Here is a 25,987-nt window from a genome sequence, read left to right as displayed (position 1 = left end):
GCATGAGAATTTTCTTGGCCTGTTTAACTTAGGGAATTTTATTCCTGTCTGTCTCTCTCAACATTTCTTTTTAAAAATTATTTCTGGGGTGCCTGGGTGGCTCAGTCATTAAGCACCTGCCTATGGCTCAGGTCATGATCTCAGGGTCCTGGGATCGAGCCCCATGTCGGGCTCCTTGCTCGGCGGGAAGCCTGCTTCTCCCTCTCCCACTCCCCCTGCTTGTGTTCCCTCTCTCTCTGTGTCTCTCTCTGTCAAATAAATAAATAAAATCTTTAAAAATAAATAAAAAATAAAAATTATTTCTAATTATAACAGTAATACATACTCACTGTAAAAAATTAAAGCTCTAACTATATAGAAGGCCATAACATAGAGCTTGAAAGTGTCTCGTTACACCAACCTAATATATATGTGGTTTATATGTGGTTTAATATTAATATATGTGGTTTAATATTAATACATGAGTTTTGTTTGTCTAATTTTCTTTTTAAAAAAGTAGATATGAATTGTGTTTGTGTGTGTGTTTGTCTATACATAAAAGGCTATACAACAAAATGTTATTGATGTTTCCCTCAGTGTAATGTGATTAAGAAGGGTTTTTAATTTCTTCTTTTGACTTACCTACTTATCCTGGGTTTTGAAAAGTGTGTTATTTATAAAATAAGAGTAATTGTTATTTTAAATAACAGAGAATTAAATTATATTGCTCTGCAGAGATAATAGTCAGATGCTATACTATGCCTTTAATAAATACAGATTTTCATTTTTATTTGTTTGTTATTTAGTTTTAACCAAGATTGACAACTATATTCTGCTGGATTATTCCCTCATCAGTTCTCCAGAAATCACTGAGAATTATATGGAGCTGAATTTGAAGGTAACTTTATCATCACCAAATTCTCATCCTGGCTATCAACAGCCAGTATTGGAAGAACAAATATTAGATGCAGAAGGAAATACCACTACGTACCCTTCAAATAATTTAATGTCCTTTCAAGCAATTCCCTCATGCTTATGCTCTTTGAAAAGACCCTTCAAGGGCGCCTGGGTGGCTCAGTCGGTTAAGCGACTGCCTTCGGCTCAGGTCATGATCCTGGAGTCCCTGGATCGAGTCCCGCATCGGGCTCCCTGCTCGGCAGGGAGTCTGCTTCTCCCTCTGCCCCTCCCCCCTCTCATGTGCTCTCTCTCATTCTCTCTCTCTGAAATAAATAAATAAAATCTTTTAAAAAAAAAAACTCATTAAGACAACAAACAACCCGACACCTGGGTGGCTCAGTCAGTTAAGCGTCTGCCTTCGGCTCGGGTCATGATCCTGGAGTCCCGGGATCGAGTGCCGCATCGGGCTCCCTGCTCGGTGGGGAGTCTGCTTCTCCCTCTGACCCTCCCCCCTCTCATGTGCTCTCTCTTTCATTCTCTCTCAAATAAAATAAATAAAAATCTTTAGAAAAAAAAAAAGAAAAGACCCTTCAACATTTTCTTGATTGGTAAAGGATGGTTTGGATTTGCCCAACATAGGACTGCCTTCCTCAAGGAAAGTATTGTGATAACTGTGTCTCTGGGGATAGGTCTGAGGCTAAGAGGTAGCATGGCTCTGCATATATTAGAACTTAACACATCAGTAGATTGTCCATATCGATACTCCTGTTCCTGTCAGATTAGCCAATTTAACTGAGGGCTGTTGACCTTGGTCAGGGCCATTTGCATATGAAAATGGTGTTTGCTAATTCTGGAAAAGATTAATTGTCTTTATGTTTAGTTTTGCCCCGAAGTTATTATCATTGTTTTTTTAAGTGCATATTGACTTATATTTCTTTTTTTTTTTTCAAGATTTTATTTATTTATTTATTTGAGAGAATGAGCACGAGCTGGGGAGTGGGGGCGCAGAGGGAGAGAGAGAGAAGCAGACTTCCTGCTGAGCAGGGAGCCCACTGCAGGGCTCAATCCCAGGACTCTGGAAACATGACCCGAGCCAAAGGCGGACACTTAACCTACTGAGCCACCCAGGTGCCCGTGACTTATATTTCAATCAATTAGAGTCTTTCAAATCAGTTAAATATTACTCAAGACACCATTTTGTAATAACACCCTCTAGCCACTGAGGGCAACACAGATGCTCAGCAGCCACAGAATTTGAAGATTAAGGGTTTGGCATCTCTACATGGCACCTCAGGAACTATGCAGAGCTGTGCGTCCAGTTAAAATGCACCTGCCTTCTGAGAGGTTACACCCCAGGGTGGACAGACACGTCTACATATGCTCAAGAACTCATCAGAGCTGCAAAACCACAGTCCCTGGTCAAGGAGTCAGAAGGCCCTGTAGTCTTTTAATCCCTCCTGAGTTTCTGGTATTTTCCTGATTCTGACATGAGCAGATCCACCTACGTAGTGCTGTACACCCATGTCTTGATCTGATACACTGATCTTTGTTTTCCCACAGGGCGTATTCTACCCACTGGACAACCTCACCGATCCCCCCTTCTTGCCAGTTCCTTTTGCGCTGCCAGAACGCCATGACTCTATGCTCTATGTTGGAATCTCTGAGTTTTTCTTTAAATCCGCGTCCTTTGCTTACTTTACATCTGGGGCCTTTAACGTCACTCTCTCCATGAAAGAGGTGAGGAGAGTTCATGGATGGAACAATCAGCACCAGCATTTAGTCTTATTATAAGTAGCCCATTATGGGAATTTTATGTCATAGTTTCTATTTCCTGGGCCTTTTTAGACTATCAACCCCAGCAGGACATGAATAAAGGAATTGTGAACTGAATGCTGTTATTAGCTGGGGAGTTGTTGGGTCTCTGGGTCTGCTAATTTCAGTTGTATAGGGTACCGGGCCACTGTTCTAGATTGATCTTAAGTAATGCCAAGACTTCCCTCCACCACTTATGACCTGTGACTTTGGGCATCTTCAATTTATTTAACTTCTCTGTGCCAGAGTGTCATCATTTGGAGAATGAGGATAATAATTCCATACTCATGAGGTTGATATGGACATTAGAGAGGTTTAAATATATGTAAAGCATTCAGAGCAATGCCTAGCACAGAGTAAGTGTTAAGTGTTGCTTATTATCATTATTATGCCTTGTGTTATGCCAACACAAACATTTCTCCTGTTGGTAATTGCAACTGACTTATCTACAATGACCAGTAATAGGACACATAGTCATGGATTCTCTTGCCATGCCCCTCCCTTTTATGATGAGAACACTCTCTCCAGCCAGTCAACCAACAACTTTTATTAAGCATCCCCTATTAATCTTTCCATTCCATGGATCTTAATTATACAAGTGGTTATAAAATGTAGGTTCAAAATACGAGGTGCGACAGCACCAGCTACCATAGACTGCCGAGAATTAGAAAGGTCTAGCTTCAGATTTGGAAACCATTCATCTGTGAAGATAAATTACTTAAGCATCCCTTGTCTCAGTAATCTCTGAAAAGGTGGGCAATAATGCAAGACTTATTGTTAACCACTGTAGGATGGTTACACATGGATCATACATATACGACATACACAATATTGCTAGGGTTAAAAGGCACTTACTAAAAAGGAAGGTATTTCCTGTGTGACTTTGGGCAAGTTACTTTACTTCTCTGGGCCTCAGATTTCTTATGGTTGGGCTATAAAATGATAGGCCACCTTTAAACCCTAATTGTCTGTTGGTGTAACAACTTCATGATTCATAAAAATATAAGGAAAGCTAGGTTTTCTCTGAAAAGAAAGCCCAGGTAAAAATCTTACAGTGACATGATGGTCTTGATTTTCCAGATTTCCAACCATTTGGTTCAAAACTCTCAAGGCCTTGGCAACGTGCTCTCCCGGGTGAGTACTGAGGGTTTGACTGCTTGTTAAGTGTATCTGGATTCATTGCAATTACTTCTGGAAGATTTGTGGGTTTTTTCTACTCCTTTTTGGTCCAAACCTGAGTCCATCTTTCCATTCTAAAGAGATTTTTTTTCTTTTTCTTTTTTTTAAGATTTATTTATTTTAGAGAGAGAGAGAGAGAGAGCAGGGGGGAGGGATAGAGGGAGAGGGAGAGAGAGTCTTAAGCAGACTCCGCGATGAGCACCAGCCTGATGTAGGGCTTGATCTCACCACCCTGAGATCGCGACCTAAGCCGAAACCAAGAGTCAGACACCTGACTGTGCCACCCAGGGCCCCAAGATTTTTTTTCTTTTAATAAAATAGCCACAAATATTTACTGAACAAGTTACTATTAAAGGCATTTTAAGTTTACGAAATAAATCAAGTGTCCCTTCCCTAAGGTTCCACCACACATTTGAAATAATAAACTTCTATGGGAAATGGGGGAATAGTGGCTATGTTTGTGCCTTTAGTGAAGCAACTATTAATGTCATGCCCTCACAGCACCTGAATATTGGACAGTGTCCTGAAAGGCTCAGGTTTGCTCTCGAGGACAGAGAGATCCTCACTGAGGATCCTGGTTTTAGAGCAAGGATCTAGAGTCAGACAGACCTAGATTTGAATCCCAGTTCCTCAACTTATTCACCCGGAAGTGAAGGAAATTATTTAACCAAAGGACTCACTGTCTTCAGCTGTGAAATGGGGATTCTGATAGAACCTGCCCACGGGGATTTAGTGAAGATTAAACCAGATAATTTGGATACGTTCAGTGAATGTCAGCTGTTCTTATTATTTGTCTTGTGTGTGGTGGTGGTGTTAAAATGGCCAAAGAGCTTTGTTTCTATTCTGACCGCACGATGTAAGGTTTAATCACCCAGGCCACCCCAAATGTGTGATTTCCCCTCATCAACTCCCCTTCCTGGACTCCACTTCTTTCCCTGAACATCGCAGATTGCAGAGATCTACATCTTGTCCCAGCCCTTCATGGTACGGGTCATGGCAACGGAGCCCCCTGTGATCAGCTTGCAGCCGGGTAGCTTCACCCTGGACATCCCTGCCTCCATGGTGCTCCTCGCCCAGACCGAGAACTCGACCGCTGAAGCCATCGTGTCCATGGACTTTGTAAGGCCTGCAGGGGCAGGAGGGCACCCTGTGGACACCAGTCCTGTTCCCACAGCAGGCCACTGGCTAGCAGTGCTCAGCTCAGTGTCTGGGGGTGTGAGGTCTGATTCGACAATTAGTGGTGCGGACGGGGTGAGACTGGGGTGGGGGCGGTATGGGAGGCCAGTGCTCATACCCCCTGCGTGGTAAAATTGCTCTCCCCCTCCTCCCTTTCCTGTGTGCCCTTCCCTCGGCTGCATTGATAGCTGACTTTCTATTTCTTTCCCCAAAATAAGTCAGTCAGGATGGAATTCAAGGTTATTTGAGCAGATGAAGGCCAAATGCAACCCAATGGAAAGGGATTAATACAGTGAGTCTAAGCGAAATGTCACACACACACATACACACACACGTGTGTACACACACACACACGCATATACACACATGCACGCACACACAGAGTACATGGAGAAGAGAGATTAGGAAAAAATAGAAAAATAATTTAAGGGAGATCCTTAAAAAGTCTTTATAGTTAGCTTCCCTACCTGCAAGAGAGCATTTTCAGAGCTATTTCTTTCCAGTATCTCTAGCAATGAGAGGGAAAGTGGAGCTTATGGTATTTCCAGTGTAAGAAATTATATTTGTGGCCAAAACAGACAGATTCAGTCCTCTTAGTAACGAGTGCTATTGTTGTCTGCAGGTTGCTAGTACCAGTGTTGGCCTGGTTATTTTGGGACAAAGACTGGTCTGCTCATTATCTCTGAACAGGTAAGTTTAACTGATTTGGCTGTTGGAACCCTCAGCAATAAGTGATTCAGCAGACCATAGAGACAAAGCGAACATTAACAGAACAGGGGAAGTTACCACTGGATAGAACATGAATCACTTAGGTAATCCTCCTGTAATGATCCAGATGATTTCAAAGTATGGGCTTCACTAAGAGCTGTGTTGTGGAGTTTTATCCCATTAGATAATGTTCAGATAAAATGGGCAGCCAAATAAGTGTAAATATAATCCTATAACAAATTCACATTCTAATGGTACCGTAATATAAATTAAAGATCCTCCTCAACAACTTCCAGGAAGCATGCTATTGAGGAAAGAGCATTAAACTTTGAGGTCGAGGAACAAAGTGTCCAATCCCTGGTCACTGCTTCCCAGTCTGGGAACCTCTTTGTGCCTCAGTCTCCTTGTCTGTAAAATACTGAAGTTGGACTGGGTCATCTCTGAGGTACCTGCAGGCTCAGACACTCTGACCCCATTACTAGAACATAGAGTTTAACAAAACCATGCCCCTTGGCCTCACTGGCTCTCCAGTGAACGCCGTGCACTGTTAAAGGGATCAGGGAGATCACGTAGGTAGACTGTCGGACAGTGATTGCCATTGAGAAGAACCGTCTGCAAAGCCCGTTTTCCTTGGCCCTGTGAGGCCGAAAGTTGAAGCCATGAATCAGACTACCTGGGGGATGATATTCAGAATGACCAGATGGCCCAGATGAAACCCACAGAAGGGGGAAGAAAGGCTATAAAAAGGCCAGAGAAAGCAGAGTCTGGGAAGGACAGGAAACCAACAGAGGGGAAAAGTAAGTCAATCACTGTAAGTCAGCCAGATGGTTATAAAGACTATTGCAGAGACACGGAAGGTGCTTTCAATAAAATGACATTAAATGGGACAAACGGAATGCAAAACTGCATAAACACAGTAGGCAGCTGTGCAAAAGAGCTTTCCATCTGGACCAGGGAGCAAATCACAGCTGAAGAGCACCGTTAGGATATGGGATGGAGGAGGTCTCTCTCCTTACAATTTTCTTTGTAACTGTATTGTTTTCCCAATAAAAGGAACAACAACAAAAAAGGTAGTATGGTTTCCCAGAGGGGAAAGATTTCAAGGAGGCTTTATTACGTTTTCCCCAGCTCTGCAACACAGGACTGATTCCTCCATTAGTCTCCGCAGGTACAGAGCCTAGAGACCACGGATACTTTAGGGACCCATGAAAGCATTGTAATAAATTTTGAAATAAGAATTAAAAAGTGAATACAATCCAGGCTGGATTGTACTTATCTTTATAACAACACAGTCTTCAAATATAATTTTTAATATTTCTTTATGGAGGAAGGACTCCCAGAGGCAAAAATGGGCCCCTGAAGTCATAACGTGGCCCAACCTCCACAAGGTCAAGGCTGAGGAAACTCTGAACCTTGATGGGTCATCTTGGAGAGGACAGTTTTAATAATTGAGAGGATGGAAGCCAAAGGGCAGGAAGCGGGTGGGGAGGGTGGCAGGTGAGGGAAAGGCAGCATCAGAGCGAGGCCAGAAGGAAAGGAGAGAATTTGCAATGCAGTTTGCCTGAGCAGCCCCTCCACAAGCACTAGTGAGCCCTCCATCTACAGCTGATAGGAAAGGGGCTGGAAATCTGGAGGGATGGGGGAGAAGGGGGGCAGGGCCGCTGATGGAGGCAGCAAGCTCTTGAGAAGGGAGAAACCCTGTGTGCACTTGAGCAGGGCTCTGGTTTACTGGCAGGATGCAGGGAAAGATTTAGTAAGGGTGGGGCTTCAGGCTTGTGGCCGGCCGGTAAGAGAGACCTTAAGGAGCGGAGAGACCAGATTCACCTCTCTGCTTAAGTCGGGCAGACTCTTCTCTCCAGTGATTCTCCTGGGAAGAAACTGCACATTCAGAGGGCGTTAGGTTTATTTATGGGAGTAACCGCAAATACGATTGCAACCTGCTCAATTCACATCACCCAAAGAAATGTGTGGATCCATTCTCTGGCTGCCTACAGCCCACAAGCATGTTTTGACTCCTGCCTTCCTGGAGTCTCCTTTAGAGTCTCATGCTGGGGAGGCTTCCTGAGGCCTTAGTGGGGTCTGAGCAGGACCGGCTACCTAACTCGCAAGGCCTACTGCAAAATGAAAATGCAGAGCACCTTGTTCAAAATCTTATGAAGAATTTCAAGATAGAGACAGCAGGGCATTAAGCCAAGCACGGACCCTTCTGAGCAAGGCCATGTCCCACTGCACAGGTCACCTGCGTGGAGTCTGGGGTGGCTCCTGCTGGCGGTGCTATGGCGGACCTCGGGCAGTAGGAGGATGGGGGGCAAGGCGGATGGGCCAAGCATCACTCAGTCCCAAGGCAGCCCATGCGAGACTGCGGAAGAGCAGCGCTGTGCCAAAGGAATGGCAGCCCCGCCTCCCACATGACTGCCCCAGCCGGTGCCTCCACTCCTGGTTCCGCAAGCGCTGCTTTTCCGGATGGACAGCCTGCTCTGGTCTTGGGTGAGGTAGAGAGACACAGCGCGGAGAGGTGTAAAGGGAGGTGGGGATCAGTGAAGCATCCCTGAGAAAACCTTGGGAAACAAGGTCTCCAAATTAGGCTCCCAGAATACTAACCCCCCCAAACACCTTTCTAAATATCCCCTGCCTGAATGTGTCTCTTTCTGGAGCTGCTCATGGCTGGCTACACAGACAGGAGATGTAGAAATCAAGGTGAATCCAGGGTGGTGAGTTTAAAGAGGCAGTGAGATCACAGGCTTTAGAGTCAGGACTAGCTGGTTCAGATCCCCGCCCTGCCATTCATTAGCTGTGGGGTCTCAGGCAAGTTACTTAACCCCTCTGGGCCTCCATTTCCTTCTCTATAAAATGAGGCTATAATACAACCCACTTCAGGGGGTAATTGTAAGGAATACTTGAGTTAATATATGTAAAGTGCATGGTAAGTGTTCAAGAAGGTTGACTATGGCTATTATTTAAAATTTGGGGCTGGCCTTATCCAGGGGAAGAAGGTATTCAATCATACAAGATCATTTCAAGAGTTTCCCTATTCAGAAAAACCCTGTTCAGGAAACACCTCATTCCCCGTGTCCCGCTCCGTGATGGCTATTAGAGAAATTGCCTTTTGTTCTACTATTTATGACTACTTTATTATTGAGCCTTTGGTGTCTCCTGGTCCCGTGCCAAGAACTTCACATATATTACTTCATTTAAACCGCACAACCCTGTATCTCCAGGACCTGGCATGATCTTCAATCAATGTCTGTAGCTTGAGTGAATAGACCTGGAGGTAGCTTATTATCCCTGTTTTACAGTTTATAGAGAGGTCAAATACCTTGCTCCATCACAGAGCTATTGAATGGCAGAGCCAGAACTTGAACCTGGGTGAGCAGTTTTCACAGCCTTGAGTGTTCACTTAGGACATTATACTGCCTTTGATGTGGAACATAGCCAAGACTTAGAAGATTTAGACAGTAAACACCCTTGCCCAGAAGAGGAAACCCATGAGCGTGGAGTCACATGAAATTGAAGCAGGCAGCATGTCCTTTCTTAATGTGAAGATTTGATAGAAGAAGAGAAGCCGCAGGCAGAGGGTGACCTGCAGTGGAAAAAGCACACGGCCCTTTCCACACAGCTGCCTTGAGAAATGGAGGGAAGGAAAAAATAAAGAAAGAAGCAGGGAGTACGAGTAATCAATGTGACCTCTGTGAGTATGTCTAAGAGCACAGCCCCATAGTCAGGCATATCTGATTTTGAATTCCACCCCTGTCGTTTGCTAGCTGTGTGACCCTGGGCAAGTCAATCAACCTCTCTAAACATCAGTTTCCTCATCAGCAAAACAAAGCACCTATCCACAGAGCTGTTGTATGGGTAGACGAGGTAAGGTCTGGTCACTACCAGCAATAGACTTTTATTCTCATTCCCTCTTCTGGGCTCAAATTTTAACCAAATAAGAGGGAGAAATTGATCCCAAGAAACATGACAAGTCAGGATGGCCTTAAAAGCCTTAGAGTTGGCCCTCAAAGTCATAAACCAGATTCGTACTGGTCCATCTACAATTGCGACTTTTGTTCTAAACACAGTTCTATTGGGAGGTAACCCCAGTGCAGGTTGATCCACATAGTAGACATTTCTGAGACCAAATTAAACAACACTTTCCCTTTTTTGGTCACGATACAGATGACTAAATTCTAGCCCTTTTTCTTAATTGCATGCAAAGCTCAAGACAATCAAATATACAGTATTGTTGGAACAACAATTGTTGGAACAACAACTTTGGAACAACTTTGACATTGCCACGAGTGAGGCATTGAACACTCCCAAACTGCACCCCACACCAGTAACATCAACGCGTGCGCGCGCGCACACACACACACACACACACCCTACAACCCCCACAGGCAACACCGTCAGAGAATGCAAAGAAAGCTGGCTACAAGCAGAATCACCACCCAACTCTACTCCTCGCAGCTTGGCCAGATAAGCATTTCCCAGTGTGAGCCATCTGGAGAGAAACCCAGAAAGGAAAACAGGTCTGGGAAGATTGGTTTCATTTTCTGTCAGAACAGTGCTTTAGACAGGCCGTCAGAGCCCGGGCTTGGCACCTGGGCTGACCACCATCTCCGCCCTCCCTCTGAGCTACTGTGGAAGCCAGGGCAGAGGAATGCCACGGTTCGAGGCCCCCATCAGAGGAGGAAACCCCAAATGACTTCTTCCCCTTCTCCCTGACTTGTTGGGGGAATTTCCAGACTGCAGAAGGCAGTGAAGATAAAACACTGGGGAACTCTTCCTCATCAAGAGGGTCCTTTAATACTGGAATGGGCTCAACACATTCCTCACATGAAAACCTTTCATCATTGGGGGCACCTGGGTGGCACAGTCGATTAGGCGTCTGACACTCTTGGTTTTGGCTCTGGTCCTGACCTCATGGTTGTGAGATCGAGCCCAACATCAGGCTCCACACTCCCCACAGCATCTGCTTGGGATTTTCTCTCCCTCTGCCCCTCCTGCTCATTCTCACTCTAAAATTCTCTCTTAAAAAAAAAAAAAAAAAGCCTTTCATCGTGGATTAAATGCACAGCCTGGGGTTGTCAAGCTCTTTGACTACCTTCCAAGCAAGCCAATCTTACCCCTCATAGCTCCCTAAAATGAACATTCTGCTTTAGACTGGCTCCTTCTCAAAGTGACCCCGATTTCAGCCTCCCTGGTGGTCTAGTGGTTAGGATTCGGCGCTCTCAAAGTGACCCCAATTCCAATAAACACTTCCCCACCCATCCTTTACTCATTTATCCATAATCCATTCAATGAGAATTTCTTGAGCACCTATTATGTGCTCTATACTGTTCTTGATACAGATAGTAGAGAGAAAGGCAATTGTTTCTACCTTCCAGGCCCAGAGCCTGATAAGAGAAACACTCAGATTAAAAGGCAAAAACTGGGTGCTAAGGGAAATGGTGGAGTGCTTCTCTCAAAGGGCAGTTTATCCCCTCCCATATCTTACACACCACACACACACACACACACACACACACACACACACACACCCCTACCTCCAACCCATGCTGGTTTCTTTACCTTTTCATACATTCTTAGAATTCCTGCAGCAAGTCAGTGTAAAACCCACAGAGGAGTACTGAAGACAGCTACTTTGTATTGTTCTCCAACTCCTTCCTATACATACAGCTTCTGTCTGTCCATCATAAATACAGTTATAACTAAAGTTCTTCACATTGCTTAGAGCATTACTGTGCATAGAAGGGGCACCTAGGAAACCTCTCAGCCTGTCCATCTTTTCTCCATACTGCAGCCAGAGTGATCTTTACAAAACAGACATCATCTCCCTTTTTAGAAACCTTCCATAGATTCCTTGCTCTTAAGATAAATATAAAAATTTTGACATAGCCTGAGAAACCCAGCCTGGTCCACCACTGTCTGCCTCTCGAGCGTCATCTTGCTGCACTCTCTAACTGGCCTCTATTCCCTCCACAGGGCCTTTGCAGCCTCTGCCAGACCCTTCCCTCTTTCTTCCCCAATTTGCCTTTTTAATCTCACTCACCCTTCATATGTCAGCTCAAGGACGTATTTCCCTTCCTCGGAAATCTTCCTGCACCTGCCAGTTTAGATCAGGTTCCTCTCTTATTTACCTCCATGAACTTTTCCTTTCCTTCAGCGCACTTATCTCAATCTGTCATTAAACTGTCACCAGTGGGCTTATTTGATTAATGTGTGCCTCCCCACGAGACTTTAATCTCCATGTGAGCCGTGGCTGTGTTTGGTTTCACTCACAGTCGTGATCTCCAGCACCTGTCGCAGGGCCGACATGTATTAGGTGTTCAATAAGTATCTGCTGGACAGATAACTGAATGAATACTAAGTGCCTAAATGTGCCATGCTCTGGACTCAGTCAAGTTCATAGTCAGAGGGCAAAGAGATAAACAATTATTATGCAGTATTGAGTGCAAGGTGTGATTTTCAATGTCTGCTATGGCCACAGGGTTAGAAGAGTGAGTGGCACTGTGAGTTCCTGTGCCTTGGTCCACTTGAACTTCATTATGCCGTATTTGCTATATTGACCCAGATCATGACCCCACCATCATTTGACATGATTAAGTGTTTGTACTTTTGTTCTGGTTTTCAATCAGGGCGGTAAACCTTCTCCAAAACTTTTTAAATAAGCTAACTCTTATATGTCTGCATGGTAGGGCTACTTGAGCTCCCTTTCTCCCCAACAACCCTGTGGTTCTGTAATAAAATTAGTTCCCAGTAGTTGTGTTTTAAGAAACAGGTTAGGGGCTCTGTTGGAGGATGAGTCAAAAGACTGAACTCGGTCGTCACCTAGTGGTCAGAGTTGTGCTTGTGTGTTTTTCAGAACAAGGACCTCGAGTTTGCTCTTTGCTCCACCTGGATTTGTAAACTGGCGTAGGTTACCCGTCTTTAATAAAAGGCAGTGTGGCCAAGGGGAAGAATCCCCCTCACATTTCTCCAGCAGTACGTTCAAGTGTTTGCTCAATTGCTCAGCTTACTTCCTTTAAAGAAACCCTAAGGATTCTGGTCCTCACGTTCCACTGAGCTCAGTTTGAGCCACAGTGCCACAATACCATCTCTGATCCTCGTCAGGTTTAACTGTCTTTCTAGTGTTTACTCTTATGTTTGCTTATTATCAGCAATTAAGTTTTGAGACTTAATTCGTATTAACATGATATTGGCTGATAATAAGCAAACTTACCTCTTCTATTAATATCTACCTGCTCCTTAAATGTAATAACAGAAAGGTACTTGGAAGAGGTAACACCTGAGTTAAATCTTAAACCATTAAAAGAAGCTAACCAGTCGGGCGCCTGGGTGGCTCAGTTGGTTAAGCGACTGCCTTCGGCTCAGGTCATGATCCTGGAGTCCCGGGATCGAGTCCCGCATCGGGCTCCCTGCATCGGGCTCCCTGCATCGGGCTCCCTGCATCGGGCTCCCTGCATCGGGCTCCCTGCTCGGCAGGGAGTCTGCTTCTCCCTCTGACCCTCCCCCCTCTCTTGTGCTTGCTCTCTCTCATTCTTTCTCTCTCAAATAAATAAATAAATAAATCTTTAAAAAAAAAAAAAAAAGAAGCTAACCAGTCAACAAGACAGGGGAGGGGCAATTTCGGAAAGAGGGAACAGCATGAGCAAAAAGCATGGAGGCCGGAAGTGTCATGGAATATGCAAGGAAATACTTTACAGTTGTTTTAAGATCTTTATGACCACTCTAATTTTGGAGAATCCAGCCCCAAATATATTGGATATATTCAAATGCATTCCACATTAAATATAATTTAAATTTAACCATGAGTGGAGTTGAGTTAAAGTGACTAGTCCACCATAATGTTACTTGTTGTGAGCATGTATTAATTTTAATTTTTCAGGAGTTTTTTGTTATGTGTTTTGAAGCCAATACATTTTTTTTTAAAGATTTTATTTATTTATTTGAGAGAGAGAGAATGAGAGAGAGCACATGAGAGGGGGGAGGGTCAGAGGGAGAAGCAGACTCCCTGCCGAGCAGGGAGCCCGATGCGGGACTCGATCCAGGGACTCCAGGATCATGACCTGAGCCGAAGGCAGTCGCTTAACCAACTGAGCCACCCAGGCGCCCGCCAATACATTTTTTTAACCTCAGATATATAGTGCCTGATTAATAAAACAGCATAGTGGTGCCCAGGTGGCTCAGTCGGTTAAGTGTCCAACTCTTGATCTCAGCTCAGGTCTCGATCTCAGGGTCATGAGTTCAAGTCCCGCATTGGGCTATGGGCTGGGTGTGGAGCCTATCTAGGAAAATAAAATAATAAATAAATAAATAAAACAGCATAGCACTAAGCAGTTCACGGTTCTTGAGTATAAAATTCAAGGTAGAGAATAAAAAGAAGTGAGAGTAAACAGGCAACTGGACACCAGAATACAGAAAGGCTTGTGCACCATGTAAGTGACTTGGATTCAGGCCGTTAAAGAATTTTGAAGAGGAGCGTGTCCTCATCAGACATGCTTGTCATATAGCTCACTCTGGGAATGGTGTAGAAGATGGATTGGAGAAGACCAAGACTGGAGACAGGGAGAGCCATTAGAAGGCTGGTGCAGAAGTAAGGCTCTACACCTGGGCTAAAGTGAGCCGTGGAAGGCTAAGGGGGAAAGCAGGATGAGGCAAGATCCCACAGTGGAAGGGAGGTTTGGGATGGACATCAAGAGATCTGAGTTTTGGTCCTAAATCTGCCATTAATTGGACCTCAGTTTCCCCATCTGTGAAAAGAAGGGATCCTCCCTGTTGATTACTACTGCTTCATCTTAACTATCACTATGTATGAAAAATCAAGTGTGTATTCTGGGAGTTCAGACCAAGACCTGCAGACTATTTCTCCCATCCAAGTACTAAGCAAGCCCCACCCTGCTTAGCTCCAGAGATCAGATGAGACCGGGCACATTCAGGGTGGTATGGCTGGAGACTGAAACTGTTTCTTAAGATTCTTCTGAATTCGAGTTGCCAAAGTAAGTCCCATATAGCAAATGCACTTGGGGAACCCATCCTGGTTACAAATCCAAGGCTTCTGCTAGGGAGCTCTGCTTCTTAAGCCGCAAATATCGGGGGAAAGATGTACTAGAACATTATATCCTTACCAGTCTGTGTGGTTTTTTAAAATAGTGGCTTATGGATCTTTAAAAAAAAAATCCCCTTTCCTTTTTGTTCCTTTCTGTTGAGATGGTTGTTTTTAAATCTTCCATCCTTTAAACTTTTCCTGTTGACGTTTGTTGTTTTGTTTTGTTTCAGATTCCGCCTCTCTTTGCCAGAGTCCAATCGCAGCAATATTGAGGTAGGAATCCAAGCTCTCAGAGTTCCCTGTCACGGGAAAAATGATAATTTTCCTATATAGGAGCTGGATGACTGTTTTCTTTCTTTTTTTTTTTTTAGATTTTTTGTTTATTTATTTGAGAGAGAGAATGAGATAGAGAGAGAGCATGAGAAGGGGGAGGGTCAGAGGGAGAAGCAGACTCCCTGCCGAGCAGGGAGCCCGATGCGGGACTCGATCCCGGGACTCCAGGATCATGACCTGAGCCGAAGGCAGTCGCTTAATCAACTGAGCCACCCAGGCGCCCTGGATGACTGTTTTCTAAGCCTCTAAATACTTGGTTTCCCCATGAGTGTAGGTTTTAACTTTAAAATTCCTTGTGTAGCTGCCTGTCCACCAACCCCATAACTTTTAAACAGGACAGGAACTCTCCAATTCACTTTTATCTATTCAGAAAGACTTTTAAAGGAATTTTTTTTTTAAAGATTTTATTTATTTATTTGAGACAGAGAGAATGAGAGACAGAGAGCATGAGAGGGAGGAGGGTCAGAGGGAGAAGCAGACTCCCCGCCAAGCAGGGAGCCCGATGCGGAACTCGATCCCGGGACTCCAGGATCATGACCTGAGCCGAAGGCAGTCGCTTAACCAACTGAGCCACCCAGGTGCCCTAAAGGAATTTTTTTAAAAACTTAAGACCTATGTAATATTGGCATTTTCAGGGAGATTTTCAGGGCGATTTCATTTTTTGGATAAAATAATCTTTGAGAATTAAATATAAGGCCCAGACTCCCAAAGGATGAGGCTATCTGCAAATTATTAGGCCATGACTAAGTTTGCCCTTGAAAGCCTTTCTAGCCATCTCCTAAAATCGCATCAAGGCTGGTTGTGCAGATACATTTTAGGGGGCCCCATCCCAGTGACCTACTGATGGGAAGAGTCTATCCCAACTTGGATATACTTGGAAACAAACCCTTCCCCCCAAACTGCAGGAAGATCAGCCAAATCACTACTTGGTGTCCCTACCCTTGTGGCACTTATATTCCAGAACAGTCGTTCTCACCAGTTTTGCCCCCCAGGGACATTTGGCAATGTCTGAAGATATTTTTGGTTGTCACAGTCTGGGGGCGTGCTATAGGCACTTAGTGGGTAGAGACCAAGGATGCTGCTTACCGTCCCACAGTGCGCAGGACAACCCCCACAGCAAAGAAGGATCCATCCCAAAATGTCAATAGTGCCACCGTTGGGCACTCCTATTCTAGAGTGTGTGTGTGTGTGTGTGTGTGTGTGTGAGTGTGCATGTGTGTGTGGATGTATGTGGCAGACAACAAGCAAATATATATTGTATGCTGAAAAATATTATAGAGAACGATAAATCAGAGCAAGAGAACAGACAGTGCAGGTAGGGATGGAGCTGGCCATTCCAGCCTTGGGGTTGTTGAGACGATTAGCTGGGATCACATATGAAATTCATTTAGCATATTGGATACATGGTAGGTATTAAATAAACAATGGCCATTGTTTTTATAAAAATTAATTTCAGTTATTGCCACCTCTATGTCAAGGGGCAGCATAGCATAATGGTTACATACACAAACTCTAAGGCCAAGCTGCAGGAGTAAACTCCCACTTACTGGCTGGAGGGCCTCAGTCAGGGCATTTGACCTCTCACAGAGCAGTCCTGGGACATGGTACTGAATTGATTACCGTGTTCGACAGAAGCAGCTATTAAGAGAGGAATAGATCTGAGGAAAACAGCGAAGACGCCCAGGAATTTATCCAGGAGACCAAACAAGATGTTTGTTTCTTTGTTTAGTTTTATAGGAACATCCTGATTTTCAGGTTGGGAAGATTAGAAGCCAGTGGCATTAGTCTCAACAAGCTGGAAAATAAGTTACGTCTTTCATGCCAGATATTGAAATTTAAAATATCTGTAGTGTCTCATGCACTGTGGGTTGGCACCTCCATGGCGTAGCCATTTGGTAGATGACAGACTATAATCAATGAGAATGCACAGCTGACTTTCTCATAAATAATATTTCCTGAACCTAGAGGAGGCAAAATGAGTGCAAGTCTTCTAGGAAGACTCAAAGAAACTGCTTAGCATCAACAACAGAGTGTGCTAATAATGACATTTCTGGGGGAGAGAAAATGACAGTGGTATATACTGGGCATTTTACATACTATTAACATGTTTAATCCTGAGACCAACTCTACGACATTAGTGCTGTTATCTTCATTTTACAGTAGAGGAAATGGAGGCACAGAGATTAAAGAGCTTTCCCAACATCATAGAAGTGGTAAAAACAGGGAAGTTGGCTTCAGAGCTCTCCTTACTAAGCAGCAAAGCTTGCTAAGCATGTAGGATATTCAAAATATATTCATTGAGTGAACTGATGTTCATCATAGTCCATTTACTTTTTTAAATATTTATTTATTAGAGAGAGAGAGTGCACATAGTGGGGAAGAGCAGAAGGAGAGGGAGAGAGAAAATCTCCAGCAGAGTCTGCTCTCTGAGCGAGGAGCCTGGCCCCACCGATCCCATGACCCTGAGATCATGACCCCAAGATCGTAACCAAGCCAAAACCAAGAGTCGGGTGCTCAACCGACTGAGCCACCCAGGCACCCCATAGTCCATTTGTTTTTAATACCCGAATCTTCCCAGGAACTAACACTTTGCTAAGATTTAACAACTACTGTAATTTATTCTGGGTAAATTGGATGTTCTGGTGATACTGTTAATTATAGAGCATAACATAATGCAAAGGACCTCCATTAAGGAAAGACTACTAATTGGGATACTTAGTAATTGTTTAGATCGTCTTACTTGGTAGATACCTAAGCTGCCATGTTTGCTGCCACCATGTGGTCCCTCTGCATTTGTTGTCACCATGATCCAGCCTCCAGGGAGCAGAAACGTCCACCCTCAAGGAGGAAAAAAGATTGGGAAACCGTATAATAGGGTTTCCCGCAAAATAGCTTTCAGTGTCTGGAAAGCTAGATTATCTCCATGGGGAGATTCTAATTATTGCCCTCTGTCGTGAGAAGGTCTGGGAAAGTGCACGTTCAGACCAGGCATGGTACTTTCAAAATGCCCTGACTTGGCAACTGATTTAGTATCCCCTTTCATTTTAGGTCTTGAGATTTGAGAATATTCTGTCCTCTATTCTCCACTTTGGAATCCTCCCACTGGCCAACGGTAAGGGATTCTTAGGAAACATGTGACTCTGACATTTGCTAAACGTTGGGGATTGTTTGGGTACTTTCCACCCCAAAGCCTGTACTTCCAGCATGTGATTGTATGAATCCAGGCCCATGCCAGAGTTTACAGAGTTTGTACCATCAACGATGTGGTTGCAAAATTAGTTATCGCAGGTCCAAGCCTTGTTAGCAACACTACGTACAGACTCAGCAAGAACAGCTAAACTCTGGTTGAGTTAAGGAGATTGAAACCACTCTCCTTAGGCAGTAACAAGTCTCCTTCAGGTCCGCCAGAAAAGAGATTCATCTCCCCAGAAGGCATCTCTGTGGTTCTTATGCACAGACCACCGTCTGGATAGACAGTTTTAATGAAGGACAATTCTAGGCCCTCTCCCTGTATGCAGTCATTCATAACCTACTGCATCTTGAGTTTGGCTTGGTTAAAATACATTTTGTATCAGAGACCAAAATGTTCTCAGACCCACTAATTAAGGTATTTTCAAAATATAAACTGGACAAGTTGCCAACATTTTTCTGCCATCCAAGTGTACATAATTGCTTGTGCATTTTTATTAAGTACTTCATTAAATAATTTAGCATTCATCGAGGAAAGTGCAAGGAACATAGAATGAAAATACAGAATCAGGAAGAAGGAAAAGACATTTAAAAACTGCTTATTCATCTTTTACTAAAAAGTTTTCCAAAACTTCTGTGTCTGTGCCTAGCTATCTTACACCTCATTCTGTTTTTTAGCAAAATTGCAGCAAGGAATTCCTCTGCCCAACCCACACAAAATCTCATTTGTCAATTCAGATATTGAAGTTTTTGAGGTAAGAATGTGAATATTCTCTTCACTGCCCCCATTTCTTTTCATAGTAGAATAAGCCTCTTCCTATTTTGCTTACTCTGTTTTATGCTACTTTGTTCTGCTTTGTTTTTCCAGCCCAAGGAATTTTATAGACAAAAGGCTTAGCTTTTAAAGCTTGCAGTCAACAATGAAAAGCATTGAAACTTGAGTTTGAAAATCAGACCAAGTCTGATTTCCCTTCACAGCCAGAGTTACTCACACCACAGTACGAGAAGGCGCACCGTGGTGTGCTTTATTTTATTAATTCCACAAAACAACCTTGGATTGGCAGTCCCATTTAAAACAAGGAAAGCGAGGCCTGGATGAGACTTGACTGGCTCTTCTGAACTTTTGCCCGAACCAAAGACTCTCCTCAAGGTTCAGGGATCTGTTGTGAGCTGTTTCCTCATTAATCATTATCAACTTCAGAACACCTTTTTTCTACCATTTTGGTGCTTTTTTTTTGAGGGAGGGGGAGTAAGATTCCTAGGGAATTCTCCGATCCCATACACTATCCTGCCCTCCCGCTTCCCTCCCCACCTCCCCTTCTACAGCTGCTCAAGTCACATAAGGAGACAGTAATCCCAAGTGGCCTGTTCCTATGGCTGAGGCACTCACAAGGGGACAGTGGCGGGGAGGGTGTGACACAGGAGGACCTGGGAAAGAAACCATCTCTCCCTCACCCCTTAGCAAACCCCAGAGGCCTATGGTGGCCGGTGGCTGGAGTGTGACATTATCTTCACCCTTGCCTCCTTTTCAGGGATTCCTTTTGATTTCCACCGACCTGAAGTATGAAACATCCTTAAAGCAGCAGCTAAGTTTCCATGGTTGGGAAGGTCTGAACCTCATAAGTGGACAGTGGAGGGGGAAGCCAGTCGCCTGATTGCCTGTTTGGAGTCCACTCCAGGAAGTAAATGGCCCTTAATCCACAGCTACTGTAAGCCCAGAGGGGAAGACAGTGCACACTGGATTGTAAAGCCCTTGTGAAGTGCTTAGGCTGACAGTTTTCTTTCTCAAGCCCTCAGGGTCGGAGGCAGGCAAACTGGTTAAAGAGCTAAATCGGGGTGTGTGTCTGTGTGTGTGGAGGGGTAGGCGTTTCAATGTGTGTTCGTGTTCGAATGCACATTGTGTGTTCCTGTGTTTATAAGGTGCTGGGGCCGAGAGCTAGCCATGTGCCTCTGAGGAGGTGCATGAGAAACTCCGAAGTACAGATTTGCATGAGTTCTTGCTGGAGGAGCTCCCTTTAGCTCTCTCTGCAGCCCAGGGTTTTCCCCACTTCCCCGCATATTAGATTTTATGTTTTTATATTTACTGATACTGTCCCCTGTATTTAATTAAACCTGTTTTCTATTAATGTCAACCTTGTCTTTTTATTTGAGTAATTCTCTGCCCTGGATTTTTTTTTAATAAAATAAGACAAAGATGAGAGAATTTAGCCTCTTTAAATTGACAAAAAGTGAAGGTGAGCGGACTTCAAGGCTTGATTTAAAAAGGGAATACCTTGGGGCACCTGGGTGCCTCAGTTGTTAAGCATCTGCCTTTGGCTCAGGCCCTGGTCTCAGGGTCCTGGGATCAAGCCCCCCATGGGGCTCCCTGCTCGGCGGGAAGCCTGCTTCTCCCTCTCCCACTCCCCCTGCTTGTGTTCCCTCTCTCTCTGTGTCTCTCTCTGTCAAATAAATAAATAAAATCTTTAAAAGAAAAAAAAGAGGGAGGATACCTTGCCTCTTAGATGTTTCTGGTGAGAAACTCTGGAAATTATATCACTTCTTTAAGTTCTAGGGTTTTCCCTCCCAGATGAAATGAAATGGCAGTGCAGACTGCTAAGCCTAGATCTATTGTAGTTGGTGATATTAAGTTGTTAGAGCATCTAGTCATTGGGGTGAAACTGGGGCAGAAGAGGAGGAAAGGAGACCCGTATAGATAACGTAAGAATGACTAGAAACCAAAAACTCAGCCTTTGTGGCGCTCACAATCTAGTGGGCAAGTGGATACCCAGCCCGGTGCTGGTAACTCCATGACTGTCACTCACCTAATGCTCACAGACACTCTGAAGAATTGTGATCCCATTTTACAGATGAGGAAACAAAGGTGAAGAGAGATGAATCATACAAGGCTGGTAAAGCAGCCTCTGCACACCAGGCAGAGGTAGAAATTGAATCAAAGTCTTTCCGATTCCAAAGTCACTGCTATTTACATGAGGTGGGACTAGAAGCCGAAATCACGAGAAAATCGCTTACTACTGTGAGCAAGACACAGGCGTATAAAAGAGCGTGACAGCACGGTTCTTAGTCGACAAAGAAGGGAAGTCTGGGAAGCCCCGCTGTCCGCAAGGACTGTGATCTACATCTTTATGGCGCACATCTGGCCTTAACAACCACCCCCATCAGTGTTTGTTGGAATAAATGATAAGCTGTCACATTCATTCTTTGGAATGTTCTTTTCTTTTCTTTTCTTTTTAAGATTTTATTTATTTGACAGAGACAGCGAGAGAGGGAACACAAGCAGGGGGAGTGGGAGAGGGAGACGCAGGCTTCCCGCTGAGCAGGGAGCCCGATGCGGGGCTCGATCCCAGGACTCTGGGACCATGACCTGAGCCGAAGGCAGATGCTTAACGACTGAGCGACCCAGGTGCCCCTGGAATGTTCTTTTCTACAGAAAAGTTATTTAATGTGCATCCACAAATTCATTCTGAAACATTACAAATGTCCAGTTATATTTATTTAAACATGTTTCTCGGCTATCCACATCTTTTTTCCCTCACTGTTGGGAATGTAAACTCCACGCAGATTTTCATTACAGCAGTTGGACCTGATCCAGATTCAGTGTGTTTTTCAAGTGCTGAAAAGCACTTCCAAAACAAAGGACGACTACATCTCACTAGAAAGGACTGCATTTAGTTTCGCTTTAAGCCTGGAAGAGGACTTAGTAAATATCCGAAAGATAAACACTAGAGGGCAGTCTAACTTACCGAGATAAAAGCGATTTTGGTGGCAGGAGTTTCGAGCCTCGGTGCTTGCCGTCGCCCATCCTGCGGCGGAGCCTACCGCGCCTGCGCGTTGACTTCCGGAAGGCGGTACTTCAGGCAGCGGGACAGCGCGGCAGCGTCTCTTCAAAGCGGAGCGGGGAGTTTTTGCTACCGTTGTCGCCGCCATGAGTCGTAGTTATAATGATGAGCTGCAGTTCTTGGAAAAGATCAATAAAAACTGCTGGAGAATCAAGAAGGGCTTCGTGCCCAACATGCAGGTGAGGCGGGGAAGCGGGAGCCGGTGGCGGGGCCTTCCCCAGGGGCCCGCGGCACCTCCCTGCCCACCGGGCCCGGCCTTCCCCCTCGCCCTCCCGACCCCTGGCTGGACGCGGGGACCGTCCCGCCCCCACCCTCCGGCCGGCCCCACTTCCCGGCGCAAAAGGTCCCCGAAGCGGAACGTTCCTGGGGAAGCCAAGTGAACGCGAAATTCGCGCTTGCAAAAGCGCTTTCGCGTAGAAGTCTCAAACACGCACCGTAAGACGTTTCGTTCCCGAGCTTTAGAGACGTTAGTGGTTTTTCACATGGTGGCACAGCCAGTCAGTCCAAGGTGGGGTTGCTGGGACGGGAACCCCTTTCCTGAGTCATGCTGGCCATCTGGGTGACGTTTACGGACCTTTGTTTGCTGAAGCAAGTTATTAGCATTCACTGTTCAATAAAACGTGTTTGCCTCTCGCGGCTGTGTAGAAAGTTCACAGGGCAGGGTGGCTTGTTTTTAATACTCACTTCGCTGAGGATGGGTTGGTGACACAGTTTCCTCCAGCCGCCTAGTAAGAAGCTCAGCCAGGACTTGATACCCATTTTACTTCTCTTTCCTCTGACAGAATGATGTATTCCCGATGGAGACTTGGAACCCAGTACCAGGGAGTGTGAAAGCCTGGGCTCGCTATCTCTCTCGGGCTTCATTGCCATTTGTGCCTGTTATTTTCCATTAAAGTGAAGAAAACAGTCATTTGTAAGGTTTTGGGGACATATGTTAAGTAGCTTTTGAACTCCCTTAAGGTGCCCTGTAAGTGTATTGGAGGTTTGTGAGTCTGTGTCTTGGTAAGAGTTCCTGACAGCCACTCCACTCTTTTTACTCAATATCAAAACTTACTGAGTGTCCCCCATGAGCAAAGCTAGACACCGAGAGGAGGAAAGGGCCATGGTCCTAAGATTCCATTTTGCTGTTTTCCGTTTAGCCAGTTTCTGTTTATGGAATCTGGTTCCCTGAATGAAGGAGTAGGCAATAACCACGACATGATGGTCATGATAACACACTGTCAGTGTCTGGGAGTGGTTCTAGCTGCACTTTTGACACACACCCTGCTGCTAATTCTGCCTAAGAGCAAGTCTCATCTTGCGACAGGCAGTTATCGTTTAACTCTTTGTATGGCACTTTACTATCATTTCTCCCCTAAGAATGGAGAGTTGAAATCTCGATATACTGCTCTTAAAAAATTGCTGACCTTTATGCTAAGCTTGAACTGAATTCCCATTCTTGAGAGATGAGTGAATTTCACAATAATTACCGAATCTGTCCTCCTTAATCTTTATTCCTCCCTTAAGACCCACATGCTGCACTAAAAATTCCTCTTCCCTAAAAGACTCCCCTTCCAATTTTATGTCATTTTTGTGTCTCCTTTATATCTCCTGAATGTCTTGCAGCTCCAGTGATGTCTCTGGTCTTTGAAGAGCTGGTTAAAACAGTGAACACCTCTCAAGCCTCCTCCAGCTCCCTGGGCTACTGAGCCACTTCATCAGTTTCTTCCATACCACTCTCCTGTCATAGTGCTTGCCTCATTACCCTCTTAATTTTCTAGTCTGGGCTGCATCCTGGGTTGGAAATTTCCTCAAAAACAGGATCTTAGGGACAGCTGGGTGGCTCAGTTAAGCGTCTGCCTTCAGCTCAGGTCATGATCTCAGGGTCCTGGGGTGAAGTCCCACATCGGGCTCCTTGCTCAGTGGGGAGCCTGCTTGTCCCTCTGCCTGCCCCTCTCTCTCTGACAAATGGATGAAATCTTTAAAAAAAAAAACCAGGATCTTATATATTCTTTGTATCTCCCCTATTGCCCACTACAGTGCCTAAAGCATAATAAGTTCTCAGTAAATGTTTGGTGAATTCATAAAATGTGGCCCTTAGAAAATTGTACTGGAGACATTTTCCGTTTTCAACTGGTGTTATTCAAGCAGAAGTCCTCTTTCTTACAAAAGAAAGAAATTTGTCCAGGTGATTAGTGTTAAGTCTTTGCTTCTTCAGTGGGCAGCTTCTTCATTATCTTTGATATCTGATAAAAATGTTCTGGCCTTTGGTGTTACATAATTACGTCCTCCATTGCCTTTTGTATTTTTTTGTCAAGCTCCTTTATCCTCTTAAATTGTGTAGATTCTAGAACTAAGCACACAGCTGTGTAGCTACATGTTAAATTTTTTTTACTCTTTACCTAAGTATTGATTTATAAATCAGCATAGGACAAAATAAAGTGTAATGTGCTGTTGTCTTAGGCACAGAAAAAATACACTAAGGTCAGATGACTGCATTTTTATGTTTAGAATTTTACTCTTTTGATTCATCCATTTATCAAGACCCACTGATTTTTAGAAGCACAAGAGTAGTAGGACTTTTGGCCTTGGTGAGAGCATAGTTGGAAGTCTTTTCTTTCTTTTTTGTTTTTTTTAAAGGTTTTATTTATTTGAGAGAGAGAGAGCATGAGTGTGGTGAGGGGCTCCATCCTTGGGACTCCAGGATCATGACCTGAGCTGAAGGCAGATGCCTAACCAACTGAGCCACCCAGGTGCCCCAAGACTTCTTTATCACACATGCAAAAAATTCCTGTTGAATTCTTAAGTGTTTCTTTAAGAGTAGGAGAATAAACAATTTGAGAACATTGCAAAATACATTTTTAATACATATTTAAAGATAGGAGCACCTGGTAGTCTTTGTTAGGAAGTTTTGTGCTTGCTTAAGGTAATGAGAAAGTGTTTTATAAGGAGTAAAGTAAAATAAATATTACATACAGTACGTGTGTTTTATCCAGTGCCTATATATCAGAGGCATGTGCTCATAGTTTTTCCTTTTTGTTCGTACCAGGTTGAAGGAGTTTTCTACGTGAATGATGCTCTGGAAAAATTAATGTTTGAGGAATTAAGGAATGCTTGTCGGGGTGGTGGTAAGTACATTAGAGTTTTACATGTGGCCATATAAATAGTATCTTCCCTGTGGCATGATAATGCTAACTCAATTATAATTTAAAAATTCAAAAGTATTGTCAGGTAATAATCAAGACTTAAATGAGACCAAAAACCTGTTACTTATTTGTGATCACATTGTTAGCCACCTTGCTTTGTAGAAACTGTTTGGAGCTGGGTAGACCTGGTTGATTTTGAAGCTAACCTTGAACAGTAATAACGAGCTACCGTTTATTGTGCACTTACTATGTGCCAGGCACTTTGCTAGGTACATTACGTAGATTATCTCATGTAATTCTTAGAGTAATTTTAAGAGGAAAATGTTATGTCCATTTTACAGACGTGTAAGGCAAGGCTCAGTGATGTTAAGTAGTTTTATTTATTTTTTATTAACATAAAATGTATTATTTATTTCAGGGGTACAGGTCTGTGATTCATCAGTCTTACACAATTCACAGTGCTCACCGTAGCACATACCCTCCCCAGTGTCCATCACCCAGCCACCCCATCCCTCCCACCCCCCTCCATTCCAGCAACCCTAAGTTTGTTTCCTGACATTGAGTCTCTTATGGTTTGTCTCCCTCTCTGGTTTTGTCTTGTTTCATTTTTCCCTCCCTTCCCCTATGATCCTCTGTCTTGTTTCTCAAATTCCTCGCATCAGTGAGATCATATGATACTTGTCTTTCTCTGATTGACTTATTTTGCTTAGCATAATACC

General features: G+C 44.2%; 1 protein-coding gene across 1 annotated transcript in view; it reads left to right on the top strand.

Annotated features, from left to right (window-relative positions):
* Positions 1 to 20,439, top strand: part of BPIFC (BPI fold containing family C) — a 54,744-nt gene extending 34,305 nt beyond the window's left edge. The window contains exons 10-18 of the mRNA XM_081822366.1: positions 786 to 877; positions 2,437 to 2,613; positions 3,769 to 3,822; positions 4,816 to 4,986; positions 5,666 to 5,733; positions 15,016 to 15,058; positions 18,167 to 18,230; positions 18,986 to 19,062; positions 19,840 to 20,439. Of these exons, the coding sequence (XP_081678492.1) occupies positions 786 to 877; positions 2,437 to 2,613; positions 3,769 to 3,822; positions 4,816 to 4,986; positions 5,666 to 5,733; positions 15,016 to 15,058; positions 18,167 to 18,230; positions 18,986 to 19,062; positions 19,840 to 19,962 (869 nt within the window). The 3' untranslated portion in view covers positions 19,963 to 20,439. The remainder of the gene's footprint in view (positions 1 to 785; positions 878 to 2,436; positions 2,614 to 3,768; positions 3,823 to 4,815; positions 4,987 to 5,665; positions 5,734 to 15,015; positions 15,059 to 18,166; positions 18,231 to 18,985; positions 19,063 to 19,839) is intronic.
* The last annotated feature ends 5,548 nt before the right edge of the window (positions 20,440 to 25,987 follow it).

This window comes from Leptonychotes weddellii, chromosome 5 (genome assembly GCF_054177405.1).
Source record: "Leptonychotes weddellii isolate Sample4059 chromosome 5, ASM5417740v2, whole genome shotgun sequence".
NCBI classification, from domain to species: domain Eukaryota; kingdom Metazoa; phylum Chordata; class Mammalia; order Carnivora; family Phocidae; genus Leptonychotes; species Leptonychotes weddellii.
This window is presented reverse-complemented; position numbering and strand designations above follow the sequence as displayed.